General features: G+C 39.4%; 1 protein-coding gene across 5 annotated transcripts; it reads left to right on the plus strand.

Annotated features, from left to right (window-relative positions):
• Window positions 1–1394: 1394 nt before the first annotated feature.
• Window positions 1395–16335, plus strand: cpeb1b (cytoplasmic polyadenylation element binding protein 1b). 5 transcript variants are annotated; one of them, XM_031290038.2, is made up of 12 exons: window positions 1395–1566; window positions 1803–1971; window positions 4151–4369; window positions 5796–6025; window positions 6984–7236; window positions 7358–7471; window positions 9617–9721; window positions 10270–10406; window positions 12116–12314; window positions 12655–12749; window positions 13797–13877; window positions 14874–16335. In XM_031290038.2, the coding sequence occupies exons 1-12, from the start codon at window positions 1534–1536 to the stop codon at window positions 14982–14984; spliced, it is 1746 nt and encodes a 581-aa protein (XP_031145898.1). In that variant the 5' UTR covers window positions 1395–1533; the 3' UTR covers window positions 14985–16335. The 5 variants fall into 5 exon arrangements, with proteins under 5 accessions (XP_031145898.1, XP_031145899.1, XP_031145901.1 ...); XM_031290039.2 differs by having other exon boundaries at window positions 9617–9706; XM_031290041.2 differs by having other exon boundaries at window positions 7035–7236.
• Window positions 16336–18093: the final 1758 nt, after the last annotated feature.

Genomic DNA, 18093 nt, shown 5'->3' on the forward strand with positions numbered 1-18093 from the left:
ACTACATGAGCTCCTAGGTTTGTATATATTTTGTCATTTTAAATTGAGAAGAGCACAGTAAAAAATTGGACAACTTAAAGACAAGATCAAGGACAACAAGACCAATCAAGAGGAAAATCAAGATTCAAGATCAAGACTTTAGGAGACGTGGATGAGGTGGTGACTGAGTGGCTGTGCTATTGAGGTTGCAATGAGTGCAATGGGCTTATTGTTTAAACAACAGATACTCAAAAGGGAGTGAGTAGACCTACATATTACTAATTGAAGACACAACTCCCCTGGACTGTTGGAAACCTTAAATAATAGTTGTTTGTTCAAGTGTTACAAATAGACCAAGAATAACTCAGATAAGCCATTTGAGCTGAGGTCAAACAGTGACAGTTGGAAACCCACTGAAGCAGTTGTAATTAGTGGCAGCTAACTGTAGCATTCCGAAGCTATACAGTAGTAGTAGCAGGCATTTTGTTTTTTGAACTCTTATTAAAAAAAAAACCTGACCAATGAGCCATTGAAAACAGCAGCCGACCCTCCCTCACTCCCCGAGCAGAGCATAAGTGGCATCAACAACATACAGTACACTACCCACCAGACATGAAAACTGACAGAGGAAGAAGCACATTCAAATGGGAGCTTCTTAAAGGACAGCCAGAAATCCCTTTTTGATGATCTTTTTAGAAGTGGAGAAAGTAGTTATCTCATCTTCTACTCTAACAGACCCAAAACATGGCACAGAGCCGTGATCAACCATCACCCTTCAATGGCAGTACCTTCGTAAATCCAAGCGAGATATCTCCATAGTCAAGTGACCTTAGTCATAGTAAAAGAAATCTCAGCTTTCAGTAAAGATTATGTAAAAAAGCATGTTGTAGGCCCTAGATACACCTCCATATTACCTGGATTGCAATTAATCAATTAGAAATGAATACAGTAAGATTAAACTAACCTGGTTTCAGACCTCTGAATCGAACGAACACATCTTAGTTTTGTTCATTGATTTAAATAAATGAATGAAGTGTATTAAATGGAAATTCAGCCTGATTATTGAAGGGAAAAGCCTTCATTAGCAGGTGTCATAAGATGCAAACATGACTTTTAAAATATTTATTAATATACTTTTATATTTTAATATAATGGTATATCATAGCATTTGTTATAAATACTGGGACACGTCCCAAAATACATTAGGTAGGACATATTTGGATACTTGGAGTATTTGTTTTTTTCCATAATAACCTGCTGAACTGCAGGTCCATTCAGAAAACATTAATAATAAAATCCAAAACATCTATAATCATCTCTTTTCAAATTATAATCTATATTGACCATGATATTGACACGTGATTTTTATTTTGTCCGGGGTGCTCTTTGATGTTTGTCACGTGACCAGACTGCGAGGCCCTCGAGGCAGTGGGTTCAGGGCCAGTTCATTCGCCGAGCACACGTTCACTAAATTTAGACTAATTAGCTGGCGAGCAGACTTCATAAATATGACATTTTGTTGCTGCCAGCGATTATTATTGTGACATTTCTTATATGCTATCAGTCCACATCATGGCGTTTTCCCTGGTGAGTTAAAAACTAAATTAAATTGGCGAATTAAACGTTAACATTTGACCTTTTGTGTAACATTAAACTACCACCGACATCTCTTTTAGGCGTACATTTTAATTCCTACCCAAAATAACTTTTAATAACGGTCGAAAACCAGTTTTCAGTCCGCCACATGTGTCCTAACCTTGAGCTTAACTTTTAGCATGGATGCAGAGATTAATGTACCCCCTCTCCTGTTTTCCCTCCTGCAGAGAAATGATCCCCGCAGGCCGGACAGCCCGGACTCCGAGTCCCCGGCCCTGTCCACCTGCAGCAACGCAGACATCTTCCGCAGGATGAACACCATGCTGGGCAACGCTCTGGATTTCAGCGGTGTGTGCACCACACCTAACACCAAGGGAAAGCCAGACCTGCTGTGTGGTAAAGTCTGTTTAGTATATTCCACTCTGCAGCAGGTCGACTTGGCTGCCAAAAGCAAGGAAAGGTTCATTCTTGGTACACTGCTGGTGTATAAACATAAGATTTTAAAGAAACCCTGAAGTGAATCCAACTCCGTCCACTGAACCTTACCTCTCCTGAACAAAGTTTGAGCGGACATTAAAAAAAAAAAAAAGTTTATAAAGTTTTTTGGGTTTTTTTGTAATTTATTTAGTCATTTAATTGGGAAAGTTGTGTTTTCAGCTGTTTAAAAGCCAGGAATTCAATTTTGATTGGAGAACACTAAATGAAGTCCTTCACTTGTTTTACTCTTGGTCCAAAGGTAATCAACTATTTAATGGATTAATCGTTTAGCCTATAAAATGTCACAATTTATCAGAAGACCCCATGTGACCTCTACTCAAGTTTCTGGATTGTCAGACCAGCAGTCCAAAAAAACAGATTTAATTTACAACGATAAGGAACAAACATTTGAGAAGCTGAAAATGGAGAATGTTTGGCATTTCTTCTTAAATTAATTGTCAGTAGATTGACTCATCGATTAATTGGCCATTAACGTTTCAGCTCTGGGTACCGGTGCTACATTTCATTATATTTTTCACATTCTAAAAATGCTTGAATCAGCCTGAGAATACCTACATGTGTACGTTTTTAATTGTATGTAAATTCTTCCCAGTTTCCTAAGAACTTTAAACAGAGCACACAACAGTCTTCAGTAATAGCTACTGAATCTGATGTTGGATTTTCCTGCTGCTTTTTTGTGATTTGCATGTGTGACACATTTTAGACTAGAAACCCATAAGATTATCTTAAATGGAAGTTACAATACCACTACTTAACTTTTAACAAAATGGGTTTTTTTTTTTTTTTTTCCCCGTATAAAGTTGCATCCCCATCAAAGAATAAGCTACTTTACTTTGTCAACCAGAATTGCCATCTGTTAAACCTTCACCTCGTCATCATTTGGATGCCAACAGCTGATTCATGCTGCATCGATGGTCTGCAGCATTGCAGTACTTTGAAGTGTGTGTGGGTTTTTTTTTTTTTTTTTTTTAGCTCAAGCGTGAGATTTGCCAAGATTTAAGCTCAGCACAGTTTCCTTGAATTGTTAATTTGCTTAAGGCATTTTAGCAGTCTTGTTACAGATAAAATAGGTTTCACTCAGCTTGACACAAGCTGCAGTACAACACTTGCGTTCTGTAGATTTTTAGTGATACGAAGTGAATTGTATCTTGATGCAAACTGAGCTAAACTTCTGCTGTGGCCTCACTGTCCCAGCTTGGTGTTGCTGAATCAGGGCTGCAGCTGGATGCTTTCCAGGCCTGGAGAGGGGAAGGGAGGAGCTCGAGGTGCAAATCGCTCTGTCCTCATCAGTGAGCTGCTACAGAGTGGCTCTGCATGCAGTGTTTTGTTCACTGTTTTGTGTGCAAAAAATGGATGTAAACACCAAATCAGTTTGTGCAATTTCAGTTAATTAAATCGTTTTCTGATGGCTTGTTGAGCATCCTCAACCTTGTGTTCGTTTTTAAATCCAGTCTGCTGAGTCATTCGCTCCCATCTCCCATGCTGCCTCCCACCATGCCGCTGTAGCTCGGCCCCTTGCCTCCCCCTCTCTCCCTCCCGCCTCTGTCAGCTCAGGATACAAGGCTAGACCGAGTAAGCAGCAGCAGCAACGGTGGCAGCAGCAGCAGCTATCCTTTTCTAACGATTCGAGACGTGCTGTGCCTACCAGAGAAGGGAGTACTTCGATCAACAAGCCAATAGCTCCGACAGGAATTTTTCATTACACAGTTGTTAGGCAAGGAAGCAGGAAGGTGGGGGAAAGCTGATGTCATTAGCAGGGGTGTGCGAGTGCATCAGCAGCCATGTCACATGCTGCTAGATGGGTCAGTGATGCGGACGGAGATGCATGGCAGTTGCACCGGGCACAGAGGCAGCAGGTTAGCTCCCCTGTCAACCAGGGTAGAGGGAGATGTGGTGGTGATCAGGGAAGTTTTTTTTTTTTAAATGAGCTTTCTCTTTACAGTTTTGTGTGACGAGTCTCTCCCTTCCCTTTTCTATGTAACGCAGGCTGATAACAACAGTCCTTTTTTTTAGCTGTCTTAACACTTACTCTCCCCTCTCTCTTCTAAATCCCTGAACTGGATCTTGGATCGGAAAGAGTCGGAGCTGGCTGCAGTGGGCAGCAGGATGCTCTTCCCCAACTGTGGTGGCATACCCAGCTCCCAGGAGATGCCTTCATCCAGGGGCCCACCGGGTGTCACAGACCTGGGCCTGGGCCTCCAGTCTCTCCGACTGTCCGGCTGGGACAGACCTTGGAGCAGCCAGGAGACAGACAACCACACCTCTCCCTCCAAAGTTCAGACCAGCTCACCCTCCAGTAAGTACCAAATCTTTTTACCTGAATGTATTTAGGAATAACTACAAAACCTGCAGCTCTATCTACTAGGTTTTATACCACATAATGTCCCAGAGTGTGGCTGATGATTGTTTTTCCCATGAGTTTATTCGCTCTCTCCATGACCCCTTTATTTGAGGATATTGTAACCTTTGAGGTTGTGTGCCTTGGCCATTTGTGTCGCCCTCATTTGTATTGAAATATGTGGTGTTTGGTTATTAACAGCTGTCTGTGTGTGGGAACATTGGCTGTAGCGTCACTAGGGAGGATGATGTGGCAGTTTTGCTTTGCTGCATCTCTAGCAATACAGCAGGCACAAACAATCCAGTGAAGCTACTTTTCTTTTCACCCACACCTATAGCATGTAAGATTTATTTTAGAAGTCATTTTCTAAATATTTAAGTACCTGTTGATCAAACTGACGAGAGATTTTTCAGGCTGAGTGCACAGATTTAGCTAGGATACAAACCAGACTAACAGTGCCAGTTAGCAGCTTAACATGCGTGAACATAGATGATGTAAATACTGACATTTAAGCTGTCACAGTTCTGAAATGAGTGTCTTTGGAGAGGTGTCTCAGGTCAAAACTTGTCCTGACCCATTTGTAGTGCTATAGGTCCAAACCAACCTGGCATAACTTCATTTAGAGCTCTCTAAACTGGGCCTGTAACAAAGTGGTACAGAGCTTTGAATGTGGCCTACAGCTGAATAATCCCCTCAGAGCCTCATGTTCACGGTTACAGGCCACGCAGTACATGTCTGTCAGTTGCCACCTGACTCACTTTCATTATCAAGAGAAAGGAAGCTGCTGGCAATTACTTAAGCAATTGCTGCTAAACAGTCCCTATACTTTGTTTGGCAAAGGTGTCGGATGAATTGGCCTCCAGTTTGCTGAAGGGAAAGGCGTTAAGCTTATCTGACAAGATTGTGTTTCAGGTTAGTTGCATCCAAGTTACAAATAATTGAAAGTAAAATTAGAAAATGCTTCAAGCATCGACTTAAGTGTTTCGTCTTCCTGTTGGCAGACAGCTAGCTTGCCCATAAAGTATCCTCTTCTACATGCAAATTTGGGAGAGTGTTCTCTCAAACCAATGTGGTTCTGTAGATTCAGCACACAAACCCAATCTTTACTTTGCTCATTCAGTTGCTAAACAGGTTCCCATAAAAACAGCAAAGAGATTAGACATTTTTAGAAATTTGCAATGCCTGCGTGCCTGCTGACAAATCGATATGGCTCTGTAGATTCAGCACACGCATCCCAGCTTCAGTTTGCTCATCCACTTACAAAACAGACTACATCAAACAAGCTAAGGGGTAATATCACCATGGCTACTTGGACAGATCACTCTGAAATGGCTGAATCATCTCACTAACACTGTAAATGGTGTACTTGTCCTTTTTTCTCCAGTGCTTGGTATACTGAACAGCCCCTTCAGTAGCATCCTTGGGAAGCCCCCAGGCTACATGCCCCCTGAGTCCATGAGCATGACTGCTGACTTCCTGGAGAAGTTCCCCAGCATGGCTCGCATCTCAAACCGTCTGGACTCCAGTTCCTTTTTGGATTCTCGCTCCAGCAGTCCTGAGGACTCCGAGACCAGTGGGTTCAGCTCTGGCTCAGACCACCTCTGTGACATGCTGGTAAGGCTTATGATACTTACATGAGTCTTCTGTTTCATGTCTAAGGTTGTTAGGGGGATCAGTCAGGTGGGAAGTATTTGCCTCAAACCTAGATAGGCTTTACTATTAAAAACAAATATTGAGGCAATATTGATTGGACAAATAGTGGCTTGGGCCTTTTTAATTTAAAACGGGCTTTTATTTATAGATGGCCCTGTATTCCTAATTTTCCCTGGAAGTATATTTTAGTCAAACATATTGCTCTTTTCTGATCCAATTTAAATGCAATTCTGTGTTTACCTGTTTTCTTGATAAATTTAGGATAATGCACATTTCCACAGCACTAACTCCATCACTACAATACATATACTACATACTGTCATGCTATAATCACCACTGTGTTGGTCTGAGTTTTGCTTACAGAAATATTGTTCAAACTTTCATTGATTCTATTTTTAAATTTTTTATTTTTATTCAGTCTATGAAACAACACTTCGTACTCAGATTTTCTCTAACAGCATCCTTTTAAAGTGGCTATAAGGGCTAGACTTTTAATGTGAGGAATTTTAATGCTTCAGTACACCTCCATGATTGTAAAGGTGCGTTTAATTTATGTTGCAATGAGAGGAGTATACCATGTGAGTAACCTCAGACTCAAACTGGATTCCTGAAGTAGCTTGCAGGCTTCATTTCATTAGCGGATGATATCTGTATTATTGTTGACAAGAGCAGCAAATTGTAAAGTGACAGGACTCTGTTGTACTGATGGGATTAGTGAAATGTACATTTGCTGAACATTGTATTAGAGATTCCACTACTCACTGTTTTTAATATCTGACCTTTTTCAGCAGCTGGTCTTTGTTTGCTGTCTTTTATTTGAGAATTTGTAGTAGTTATGATTCAAACTCTATAGACTGATCACATTTGATATGCCTAAACCATATTAAGGTCAATTGTCTGGACATGTCTTTTTGTCCAGTCAACTTTGCGGATTTCCCCTCCCCTGCCTTATCTGACGTCAAACATGCAGAAGGATCTGCTGCGACTGGGCTCCCGTCTGGACCCCCAGGACTCCAGCTCTCCTCTGACCCCACCATCCAGTGCCAGCCCCGCCTCAGCCATTTCCCGCCGCTGGCGTACCGGCTCTTCCTGGCCTGGTGCAGAGCTGCTCGACCAGTCGGATGATACGTTCAGTATTGAGAGGGAGGCCCGCCTGCACAGACAGGCTGCAGGTAAATCTAAAATTCATTCACCTAAAGCTCAGCTTTTAATGGTATACATGGTGGTTGTGGTGGCATTGTGGATAGAGGTGACCTCTGAATTTTGGCTTACCCTGTTTTCTGGACTCATCAGCTGTGAATGAGGCCACGTTCACCTGGAGCGGTCAGCTGCCTCCCAGAAATAACAAGGATCCTCTGTACTCCTGCAAGGTCTTTCTTGGTGGCGTGCCCTGGGACATCACAGAAGGTAACTGCTGCTTTCATTTTAATTTTAGTGCTGACATCTTCTCGGTTTCTTTTTTTTTTTTTTTAATTATATGAATGCTTACATTGCAACAAATGAGCAGCCCTTAATGTGCTTAAATCCATATCTCCATAATTCTGGTTTGGGTGTAATGTTGCAGCTGGATGTAACACAAGCAGTCACTGCTTATGTGTCACAAATTGCAGTGCATCCTTGTTATTTTTTTTTTTTTTAAACGTAGCATAAGTGACGTCACCCATTGTTTGTGGACTGCTATTTTGAAGCCAGTTTGCATTTTTGCCATCATCCTGGTATTTTGTAATCTGAAGTGTCCCTATTTAGACAAGGACTAAATAGGGACACCTTTAAATCTCGTTTAAAAACATTTCTATTCCTTGGCTTTTGATTCACCATGAGGCTTTTGATTCACCATGAGAGCTGCTGTGGTCTTCGTTGTCGCTGTCATTGTTATATTATTCACATTTATTATCTTTGTAAAGCACTTTGGTAACCTTGTTTTAGATTGTGCTATATAAATAAAGTGGATTGGATGGGGAAGATAACGTGTCCAAGCCAGTGTGGTAAATTTATTCAATGGCACAAAGCCAAGATGGAAGGTTGCTGATTTTCAACTGCCACACGCGATCCAGTGGATTTTAATGTACACAGTGCCAGGGTTAGCATTGCTAAGCCTCTGCCATGTTTGACAGGTTGGTGTGTAGCCACGCCCTAGAGCATGCCCTGCTTTATGTTCAATTAAAAACAAATGGGACCATCAAAATTAATCGGTAGAGTCGACCCCTGCTGGAAGTCATAAAGAATGCAGGTTTAATGCACTTCTGGATTGGATCTATTTTTGCGCATTATGTCTATAAGAGGACAAACAAGAGACCTAACTATAGCTATATTTAAACATAAACGTCTTTTTAAAGTGATTAAACTGATTTTCAACAGGCTCTGTCACTGCAGCACAGGCAGTACATGCCGATGAACACCCAGCTTACGTGAGAGCATGATGTATAATAGATTTGAATTTAGAATATTCGTCTATAGCCCTAATTCTTGTATCGGAACAAATTCGACAAGGCCAAGATGGGCCTTCACATTGACAACCAATTGTTGTGAGCCAAATTGCGTCAGTCAGGTTTTTCAGATCCCTCTTAATTTAGCAGAACTTTTTAATGTTCACCAGTAGTTTACAGGAAGGTACAAAGTAAGTTTCTTTTTTTTTTTTTTTTTTTTTTTGTGCGATTTGACAGAATTTATTTCTCAAAATAAAGTCCTTTTAGCTTTGTTAACCAGTACCTAGTAGAGTTTAGATTCTCTGCCCGAGCCCGAACTTGCCGATATATTTTCCGCTATTATCCTCGGGCTGGGCCCTTGATCAAGCATTTTTTTTTTTTTTTTTTTTTAATCGTTACTTTATTAGCATAATTGGGTGGGGAAAGCTATGACTCTCCAGCTTCTCCCATGGCTCTGGGTGGTGCGGCCAGTGCGTCGGCATGCAGACCGTGGCGAAGGACCGTATTAATTAGGTGATCGAGACAAAGTCTCCTATATGGTTCCAGGGCTTTGATTATGTTGCTGCTTTGATGTGTTAGCCACACTATTTGGCTGAGGGAGGTAGTTTGAGTTTATTCAGTCGGATCCATTTGTGATCCATTCTGAATAAACGAACAACGCAGTTTACATGCTTCGTCCTTGTTGCATTATTCATTAAGATAATTCTAAACAGATTTCTGTAGTTCAAACAACTCGGAATTGTAGTTGAACGTCAGTTATAACGGCCCACGTGTTAAAAAATTGTAATTGTTGCCAATTACAGTTAATGGGCTGGGCTCGGACACAACGTGCTCGGTTAGGGTCGGGCTTGATTTTTTTTATTTTTTTTTATTTATTTTTTTTGGGCCCAATCTAAGCTAGTACCTAATTGATGGATTCAGCAAATGTCTAGCCATAAATTCCAACCAGTGTAAAGTTCCTATCAAAAAATGAACCATGATATAAACATACATTTTGCACCCATTCAAACTAGAAATGTAACCACTTTATGGACGCAAGACTCATTGAAATACTGATTCTATTCCATATATCTATAATCCACTTTTAAGACATGTAAAGTGGATTATCACTCATCTTTTATTTCAGCTGGCCTGATCAACACCTTCAGTGGCTACGGCCCTCTGACTGTGGAGTGGCCTGGTAAGGATGGAAAGCACCCTCGCTGTCCTCCCAAAGGTAATGTTGCTAAAGGTAACAACAAGCTGGTAGGCAAAACATTTTTCTTCCCCCTTCAGGGTGGCACAGTGGTGAGCAAATGGCATGCTGGTGAGTTTGGCTGTTGGTTTTTAGGGTTACTTTGGATGGTGATGCTGGGGCTTACATGTAGCATAAAACATGGTGGTAGATGCAAGGTGTAGACAAAACGAGATGCTTCATAATGCATTAGATCTGTGGTTAATGTTAAGTTTGTGGAAGCTTATAATTGTAGGGTTTCTGCTATTTTGTGTTCTCTCCAGAGGTATTGATTCACTTGCTGGTCACTTTTAGGCGGTTGGACTGAACAAGTGTTTGAGGGTCTACTTGTGACTGCTGTATTGTATTCTATCAGATGTCGTTTAAAACTCATGATTGTCGGGCCTTTTTAAAGCTGATTGCAAATTACTTTAACTTAACTTTTTTTTTTTTTATATAAACAGTTGCTGCCTGAACATTAAGTCATCGCCCCAAAGTCTGAATTCTCACAATACTGTGGGGGGGGCCACGTTTCTATATCCTAAAAGTATTCTGTATGTTTTTAGGCTACGTTTATCTGGTGTTCGAGAACGAAAAGTCTGTGCGGGCATTGCTCCATGCCTGCTCCCAGGACCCGTTTCACCCAGAGGACAACCGAGAGTACTACTTTAAGATGTCCAGCCGCAGAATGCGATGCAAGGATGTGAGTAGAACATGCAAGGCACAATCATGCTCTCGGCAATCAGTGGAATGTAACTAAGAACATTTACTGTACTTGAGTAAAAAATGAGAGATGCAAGTCTTTTCATGCTACTTTTACCACTAGATTTATCTGACATCCTTAAAAATTAAGATTTTTGCATACAGAAACATGAAAAGCTTGTTATAAATTAAACTACCAAACGGATGTATAAAAGTACTTCTGAAACGATTAATTGACAAAATTATTGGCAACAACTGTTTAAGTAGCCAAACATTTCATGGTTCCATCTTAACTGAGGATTTGACTTAACATTTATTTTTAATGATTTTTGAGGTTTGGACTACCCATTTTTTAACAAACTATTCGGCAGATTATTCCATGATGAAGAGTTGCAGTCCTATACAAATTACCTCCCTGCTTTTACATTAATGCATGAGTAATCTATTGGTAGAACTGTCACAAGGGACATTCTTTAGTACTTTTAATATAAGTACATTTTAATGGTTATACTTGCATACATGTAAGTAACATGCAGGACTTTACCTTGTACTGTAGTATTTTTACAGTGTGGTATTCATCAGTTGCCAATTTATTAGGTACTAAAATATCTACAGTTATGCAATCCAATGCTCATAGCCTTGCAATTAATACTTTACCCACCCCAAAATTTTACAAATACATTTTGGTATAATGAAATGTAAAGTTACACTTTATATTACCGTACATTGTAGATTATCTCAACAAAAGCCAAGAATGAGCTTCTAATGTGTTGTAGGGCTGATGTTAATTGCAATTAATGAAAATGTGATTATGATTTCAGCTCCAAATGATCATTACGCTTATTTTCTCTTGTTCTGAATGAAAAAATAAAGTTTAAATAGGAAAAGTATTAAGGCAAATTTTACAGTGTTTAAGTTCAATAATTGCAACATCATTCCAGAAGTTGACAAGTAATTGTGTTAAATTATCGTGATTTCAATATTGATCGAAATAAGTAATCGAGCAGCCCTAGCAAATGTATTGTATTACTGTAGATGGGTGTACCTAACATACTGGCAACTTGGTGTGAATATCTAAAATCTGAGGTTTACTGTAGTTGCAAAAACACAAACCCGTTCAAACTGTACTGCATCTAATTTAATCTGAAGGTTTCAGCGTTTTGACTGAATTGCTTCAGTTTGTCACATGTGGGTTGCTCCCTGATTCTCCCTACAGTAGAGCTAGTTATGGTCATTAAATGCTTCTTTGAACGGACTGAAATGTGTCTGAGCTGTAGCACCAAGAATTAAGCTGTCCAGGACTGAAAGCTGATCAGATTTGTAATGTTTAATTATTCTCTAATCCCATTAGAGCTGAAATAATTTCTGGCATAATTTATAATCCATTTAATTCAAGTCATACCAAACATTCACTGGTTCCTGCATCTCAAGTGAGAACATTTTCTGCTTTTCTATTTTGTCATTGTAAATTGAATAATTTTAGAAATGTTTTCTCCAACTAACAATCCAAATGCAATCTTTTTATTTTTTTATTTATTTTTTTATTGAAAAGAATTGTCAGTCATGTTAATTATTTGTTGCAGCCATAAAGCTGATTGTGGTTTTAAAAAAATAAAACATTGCCAGATTTAGATTATTTATCAGGTAAGGTTTTTGTCTGAGTAATATATTAAGTAGCTCCTGTGACATATGTCCCCTTTCTGGTTTCAGGTGCAGGTGATCCCCTGGGTGATCTCCGACAGTAACTACGTGCGCTGCCCCGCCCAGCGTCTGGACCCCAGTAAGACGGTGTTTGTTGGCGCGCTGCATGGCATGCTGAACGCTGAGGCCCTGGCCAGCATCATGAATGACCTCTTTGGAGGTGTCATGTACGCTGGCATCGACACGGACAAGCACAAGTACCCCATCGGTGAGACCGCGGGTGTTGTGTGTGTGTGTGTGTGTGTGTGTGTTTTTTTTTTTTTGTTTTTTTTCTCCCCCTCATTCTTTTAAGAGAAACTTGTACATGCAGTTTGTGGATATCTTGTAAGCTACTAAGGGCATACTAATGACGACCTAGTTTTCCAAATTAATGGCATTGCCATGATCAGTGTACACCCTGTACTCATGAATGCAAAATTTGCAGCTTTGAACTCTAACATTAGGGTTTTAGCCATCATTTACCATTGAGGAAGCTATCAACTATCTGTTTTATAAAAAGCTACTGTGAATATTTTTGCCATGTGCGACCTGACTTTTCTTGTTTGCAGGCTCTGGACGTGTCACTTTTAACAATCAGCGCAGTTACCTGAAGGCTGTGTGTGCAGCATTTGTGGAGATCAAAACCCCAAAGTTTACAAAGAAGGTAAGAATTTACTCTGTAGTAAATTACTTTTCACCACTGTTAATTATAGAAAGTACAAGAATAAGTGCATTTACTCATGTACTGTATGGAGTACAATTTTGAGGCACTTGAGTATTTCTATTTTATGCTGCATTATACTTTTACTGCACCAAATTCCAGAGGGAAATGCTCCACTGCATTATATAAAACTTAAGTTGTTACTTACTATATATATATATATATATATATATATATATATATATATATATATATATATATATATATATATATATTATATATATATATATATATATATATATATATATATATATATATATATATTATATATATATATATATATATATATATATATATATATTAGTAGTAGAAAAATTTGAAACGAAATGAGGTAGAGTGAGACCTCGTCCTGCAGCTCTCCCCTCTGTCCAGCCCCTCCCATCAGACAAGCATGGGCATGCACCGGCTTCATACGGTAACATTTACAAGTACTAGTCATTCATTTTATCCCAAATGTCGTCATAGTGGCAATTCTATGAGTGAATTCATACCGTTTTGCTTTGTAAGGCCTGATGCGTACTGTGATTCAAGGCTCTAGCTAGCTACCGAAACATGAATTGGCTGCCGCCGTGACCCTTTTGGCTACAGTTAGCGGAAGGCTAAAGTACCAGCTTGTCTGCTGCATTTACATTTCCTCTCACACCGCCTTGATGTCTCATTCAGATGGCAGTAGGTGGTGCTGCGGGTTCAGCCTCTGGTCCTCGTAGCAGGCTAATGCTGCCATCCCCAACAGGGAGAGAGGCTGTGTGAGAGGAAATGTAGACGCGACAAATGAGCCGACTCATCCCTGTTGTGGAGCCTTGGAGTGACATTTAATTAATAAAACTTACAAATCTGCTTGTAAAAATACCTTAACGCGCTGCTTTTAATAAAAAGATTCACTTAATCAAGTTCTCACTAACAGTAGCTTTTTATTTTTTTTTAAATCTACTTTTACACTTGCTGTGACTGCTGTGCACTTTGTAAGAGGGCTTTGGCTTCTCCCCTCAGGTGCAGATTGACCCATACCTGGAAGACTCCATGTGTCAAATTTGCCTTCGCCAACCTGGGCCTTTTTTCTGCAGAGACCAGGTCAGTGGAAACTTGTGCTTCAACAAATCTGTCCTGCTAGCAGCCGGTTGTGGCTAGTCCAGCGCTTTGGCCAGTAGTTTCTACATTTCTGGCTCTTAGATTGCCATTAAGTTTGGTATTTATGGTCCAGAGTATGAAATGTTAGACTCCCTGAGGTGTATCTAAACCAAAGAAGCAACCTTGTTTGTATCCTACCACAAAAATCAGAGTTGCTGCCTTTAATATTATTTTTTTTTAAATACATGGCAATAATAGCTTTTCATAAGGCATGGAAATGGACAAAAACAATTATAAATCAGAATCACTATGTAAATTAAATTTTTATAAAATTTTCAAACATATGGTTTAGTACACTTTAAATGTAGTAAAACTTGATATTGTTGCAATATACATAATGCTGAAAATGATGGTTCATGAAATGATAGTTCTGGTTTATTACCTTAATCTTTGCCCATAGTGTCTGAGTAATAAAGTAATACTAAGTAAACTGTACCAAGTTAATGGCGGAGATCTGGGAACACATGGCTAAAAAAAAATAATTGCGAGAAACCTAAGCAGTTAGACAATTCTCCAGGTTAGCAAAAATGTTTTTGCGAGCTTAAACAGATGCAGTTAAATGGACAGTAAAATTTCAATCTCTTGACAGCCTTTCTGCTTTAACTGACCTAACATGTCATATCTGCAGTTCTTGTACAATGAGGGATTATTACTGACACTACTGTACACATTTTTTGCTTTTACTGTAATAGAGTGGATTAGATCTTTAGTATTGTTTACAACCTGAAGTGACCATGAAGACCCTGTTGGACTTTAGTGAAGCGAGAACTAAATTTCAGCAACTAACTTGCTAAGTACGTTGTAACTGACGGACACAATGGCCAAAGCTACAAAACCACACCAACTTGTATTAACCTTCTTAAATTATTTTAAGCCATTGTGCACAAATTAATTTTAAAATGGATCACCTGAAAATGTTTTCCAACTGTCGACACACAGGCCTGCTTTAAGTACTACTGCCGCTCTTGCTGGCACTGGCAGCACTCCATGGACATCTTGAGCAACCACCGGCCCCTCATGCGCAACCAGAAGAACAGAGACTCCAGCTAAAGCAGATGGATCCAAACACTCTGAAGGGCCAGAGGAAGAGCCCCTCGCGAAGGGGCGAGGCTGCCCGCCAAGGAGAGCACGTGTGCCAGATGTCCCTCGGTACGAGGGCACCATGGCACTCCACCAGGCACTGGGGATATCACTGTAGAAAATGTTCACTTTTGCACTTGCTACATTTTTGCTGTTGTTCACAGTGGCACTATGCACAGTGACCTTGTTGGGGAAAGACAAGGGGCCCTTCACACTTATGCATTTTCACAGACTTGCGGACAGACAGAAAGATGCGAGTCAGCCTAAGGTTAAGAAGTGGATTAAAAGGCCAATTCTTTTTTTTTTTTTTTTTTTGTTTACTTGTGTTGCATAGTGAAGAGCAATCACGCAAGTCTCATTGCCGTTCATTGGCAAATGCCATACAGTGCCTTTAAATTTTTATTTTCCTCCCCCTGCTCCCTCCCTCCCCTACCCCCAGTTGGCATCTGTTTTTCCTGTGCAAGCCAACTGGTGTTTCTTACTTTTGGGAGTTGAATGTTGGGCTTCATTTAACCAGTCGCATTTCAGACATTTTTACGCAGTTTTTTACTAATTTGTACACAAACGGTTTTAAGTCATAACATGAAAATTTTGAACAGAACTACCAGGCGGCTGTTTATGGGAAAACCCCTCCCCTTTTTATTTTTTCATTTTTCTTTTTCTCATACTTTTTTTTTTTTTTTTTTTTGGTGGCTTTTCTTTTTAATTTGCCCTTCCAAATTTCAGCTAAATGGGCACAAAATGTTGGAAGTACTACTTTAACTTGCTTTGTTGGTCCAGTTGTATTAAATGTGTGTAACAAATGTACGCTTCAACTGGGCAATCCATCGTTTCTCAAGCACCTGATGGATCCTGTTGAGAGAGTGAATGAACATTTGATTGTACTAAGTTTGATTTTTTGCACTTTTTAATTTGCACGTGTGGAGAGGTGGCAGTGGTTTTTAATCACTTTTGTACATCAGCACGGGGACACGCCTATGTTAGAACAGCTGCTTGTTTCCTGTTGAATGTAAGAACTTCCACTTAGCTGACGATAAACTTAATCTATCCAGAGCTTGAGTAGACCCCGGTAAATGATTCCACGCTTTCTTAATCCCATTTTGCCTTCCTGTTCCAGTTGGACATAAACTCATAAGCTGTGTGCCAAAGACCAAGTGTCTTCTCTTTATCCATTAAGTTTGTCATGCTGAGCTTGTTGTCCCTTAGCCCAGCTGCTTTTTAGAGTTTTGAAAGTCTACCTCATTGTGGTCTGCCAAGTTTGCTGCTACTTGCAGTTGTGGAGTATGTTCAGATTGGGCACAATAAAGGTGTTTAAGCATTACTTGACATGTCTGGACTCTTCATTAATTTAGGGGTGGTACTTTGGAGTTGTGTTTTGAAGTCCTAGTTTCATTAACCAAATTCCACTCATTTCCTCAACATAGACAGACACGGACTGCAAATTAACTTTGTGCTTAAGAGGGGTGAGTCATGAGTACTAGTGTGGTACTTTCTGTAAAAGTACTTGCCAGTTCACTACTCACTGGGTTGTGTATATAAGATGTGCATTTCCGGTCTCAAAAGGTGCTGTATCAACAAATCACTTTCATATATCTCCGTTTAAAGGTTGTGTTAATTAAGAATATCTCAAGCTCACTCAATGATGGGTCAAGCTCAAAACCTACTTCTCATGCAACTCAATAGTATCTTAGATCTGTAGTAGACCTTCCCTGTCTCTCTTCCAAACTCCAGGTTTTCATTTGGGCTTCAAGATGAGAGTAAATAAGTATCACCAAGTTATTTGTACAACTTATATAAAACCCCAATGATTGGTGAACTGACTGGCATGTAAAAGATCTGTGGAGCCCCTTTTGAGGCTAAACTGTTATCCCCCAGGTGGGACAAAGATTATCTTAATCTTTTCAGATGATTTGGGGAAATGGGGCCCTGTAATATATAAAATTTCATCATGAGCTTCACACAAATAACCATGGTTAGTTCCTTTCAAACATGCTGTCTGACTTCATCCTTAAAGGTATTTAATACAACCATTAAGTGTATCGTAGCGGCCAGATTGTTGATGCAATTGAACTGATATATATATTAAACCATTCAGCTTCTAACTACATCAGCAAAGCAGTATGTACTGATTTGGCCAAGTGTCGCATGCAGTATGCAAACAAAAGTTAAAGCTGCAGTATACCAAAAGAGTAACCCAGATGCCATACTGATTCGCACAAAATCTCCAGTATGCATCGGGCCAATCTATCCATCCATGACCCATGGATGTATGAGAAATACCCTGCCTACTGTGTCCCACAATGCAAAGCGTTAACTTACGCTTGCCAAAACCAGAAACTAGCTAAGCCTGGCCTAGCATACTGCAAAACAAATTGATTTAACAGTTTCAGACAGAGTGAGCATACTACTGATGAATGCAGTATGCAGACAGTCGTTACTATGCAGAGGGCGGTTTTGAGTGTACATACAGTTTTAGTCGTGAATCTACAAAGATGACAGCGTACATTCTTTTTTTATGGCATTCTATGACTTTTTATTCTTTGAGCTTTTTTGACTATATGACATACTATGACATTTTATGAATTATTTGTGACATACTATGAATTATGACGTTACGAAATACTCTGACTTTTTTATGACTTTTTTGACAAACTATATGACTTTTTATGACGAACTATACTATGACATTAAATGGCATACTATGACTTTTTTACAACTTTTTTGTAGTATACTATACTATGACTTTTTTACGACTTTTTTATGGCATACTATACTATGACTTTTTGACGACATACTATGACTGTGACTTTTTTTATGACATACTATGACTATAATTTTTTTGACATACTATGACTTTTTACATTCATTTTTTTAATGGCATACTATACTATGCTGTTTAGGACATACTATGACTTTTTATATGATTTTTTTAATGGCATACTATACCCTGACTTTTTTATGAAATACTATACATACTATAATATGACTTTTTATATAGTTTTTTTTGTCATACTATACTACGACATTTTTACGGCACAATACTATGACTTTTTATAACATACTATACTATGACTTTTTT

This window comes from Sander lucioperca, chromosome 3 (genome assembly GCF_008315115.2).
Source record: "Sander lucioperca isolate FBNREF2018 chromosome 3, SLUC_FBN_1.2, whole genome shotgun sequence".
Lineage (NCBI taxonomy): Eukaryota > Metazoa > Chordata > Actinopteri > Perciformes > Percidae > Sander > Sander lucioperca.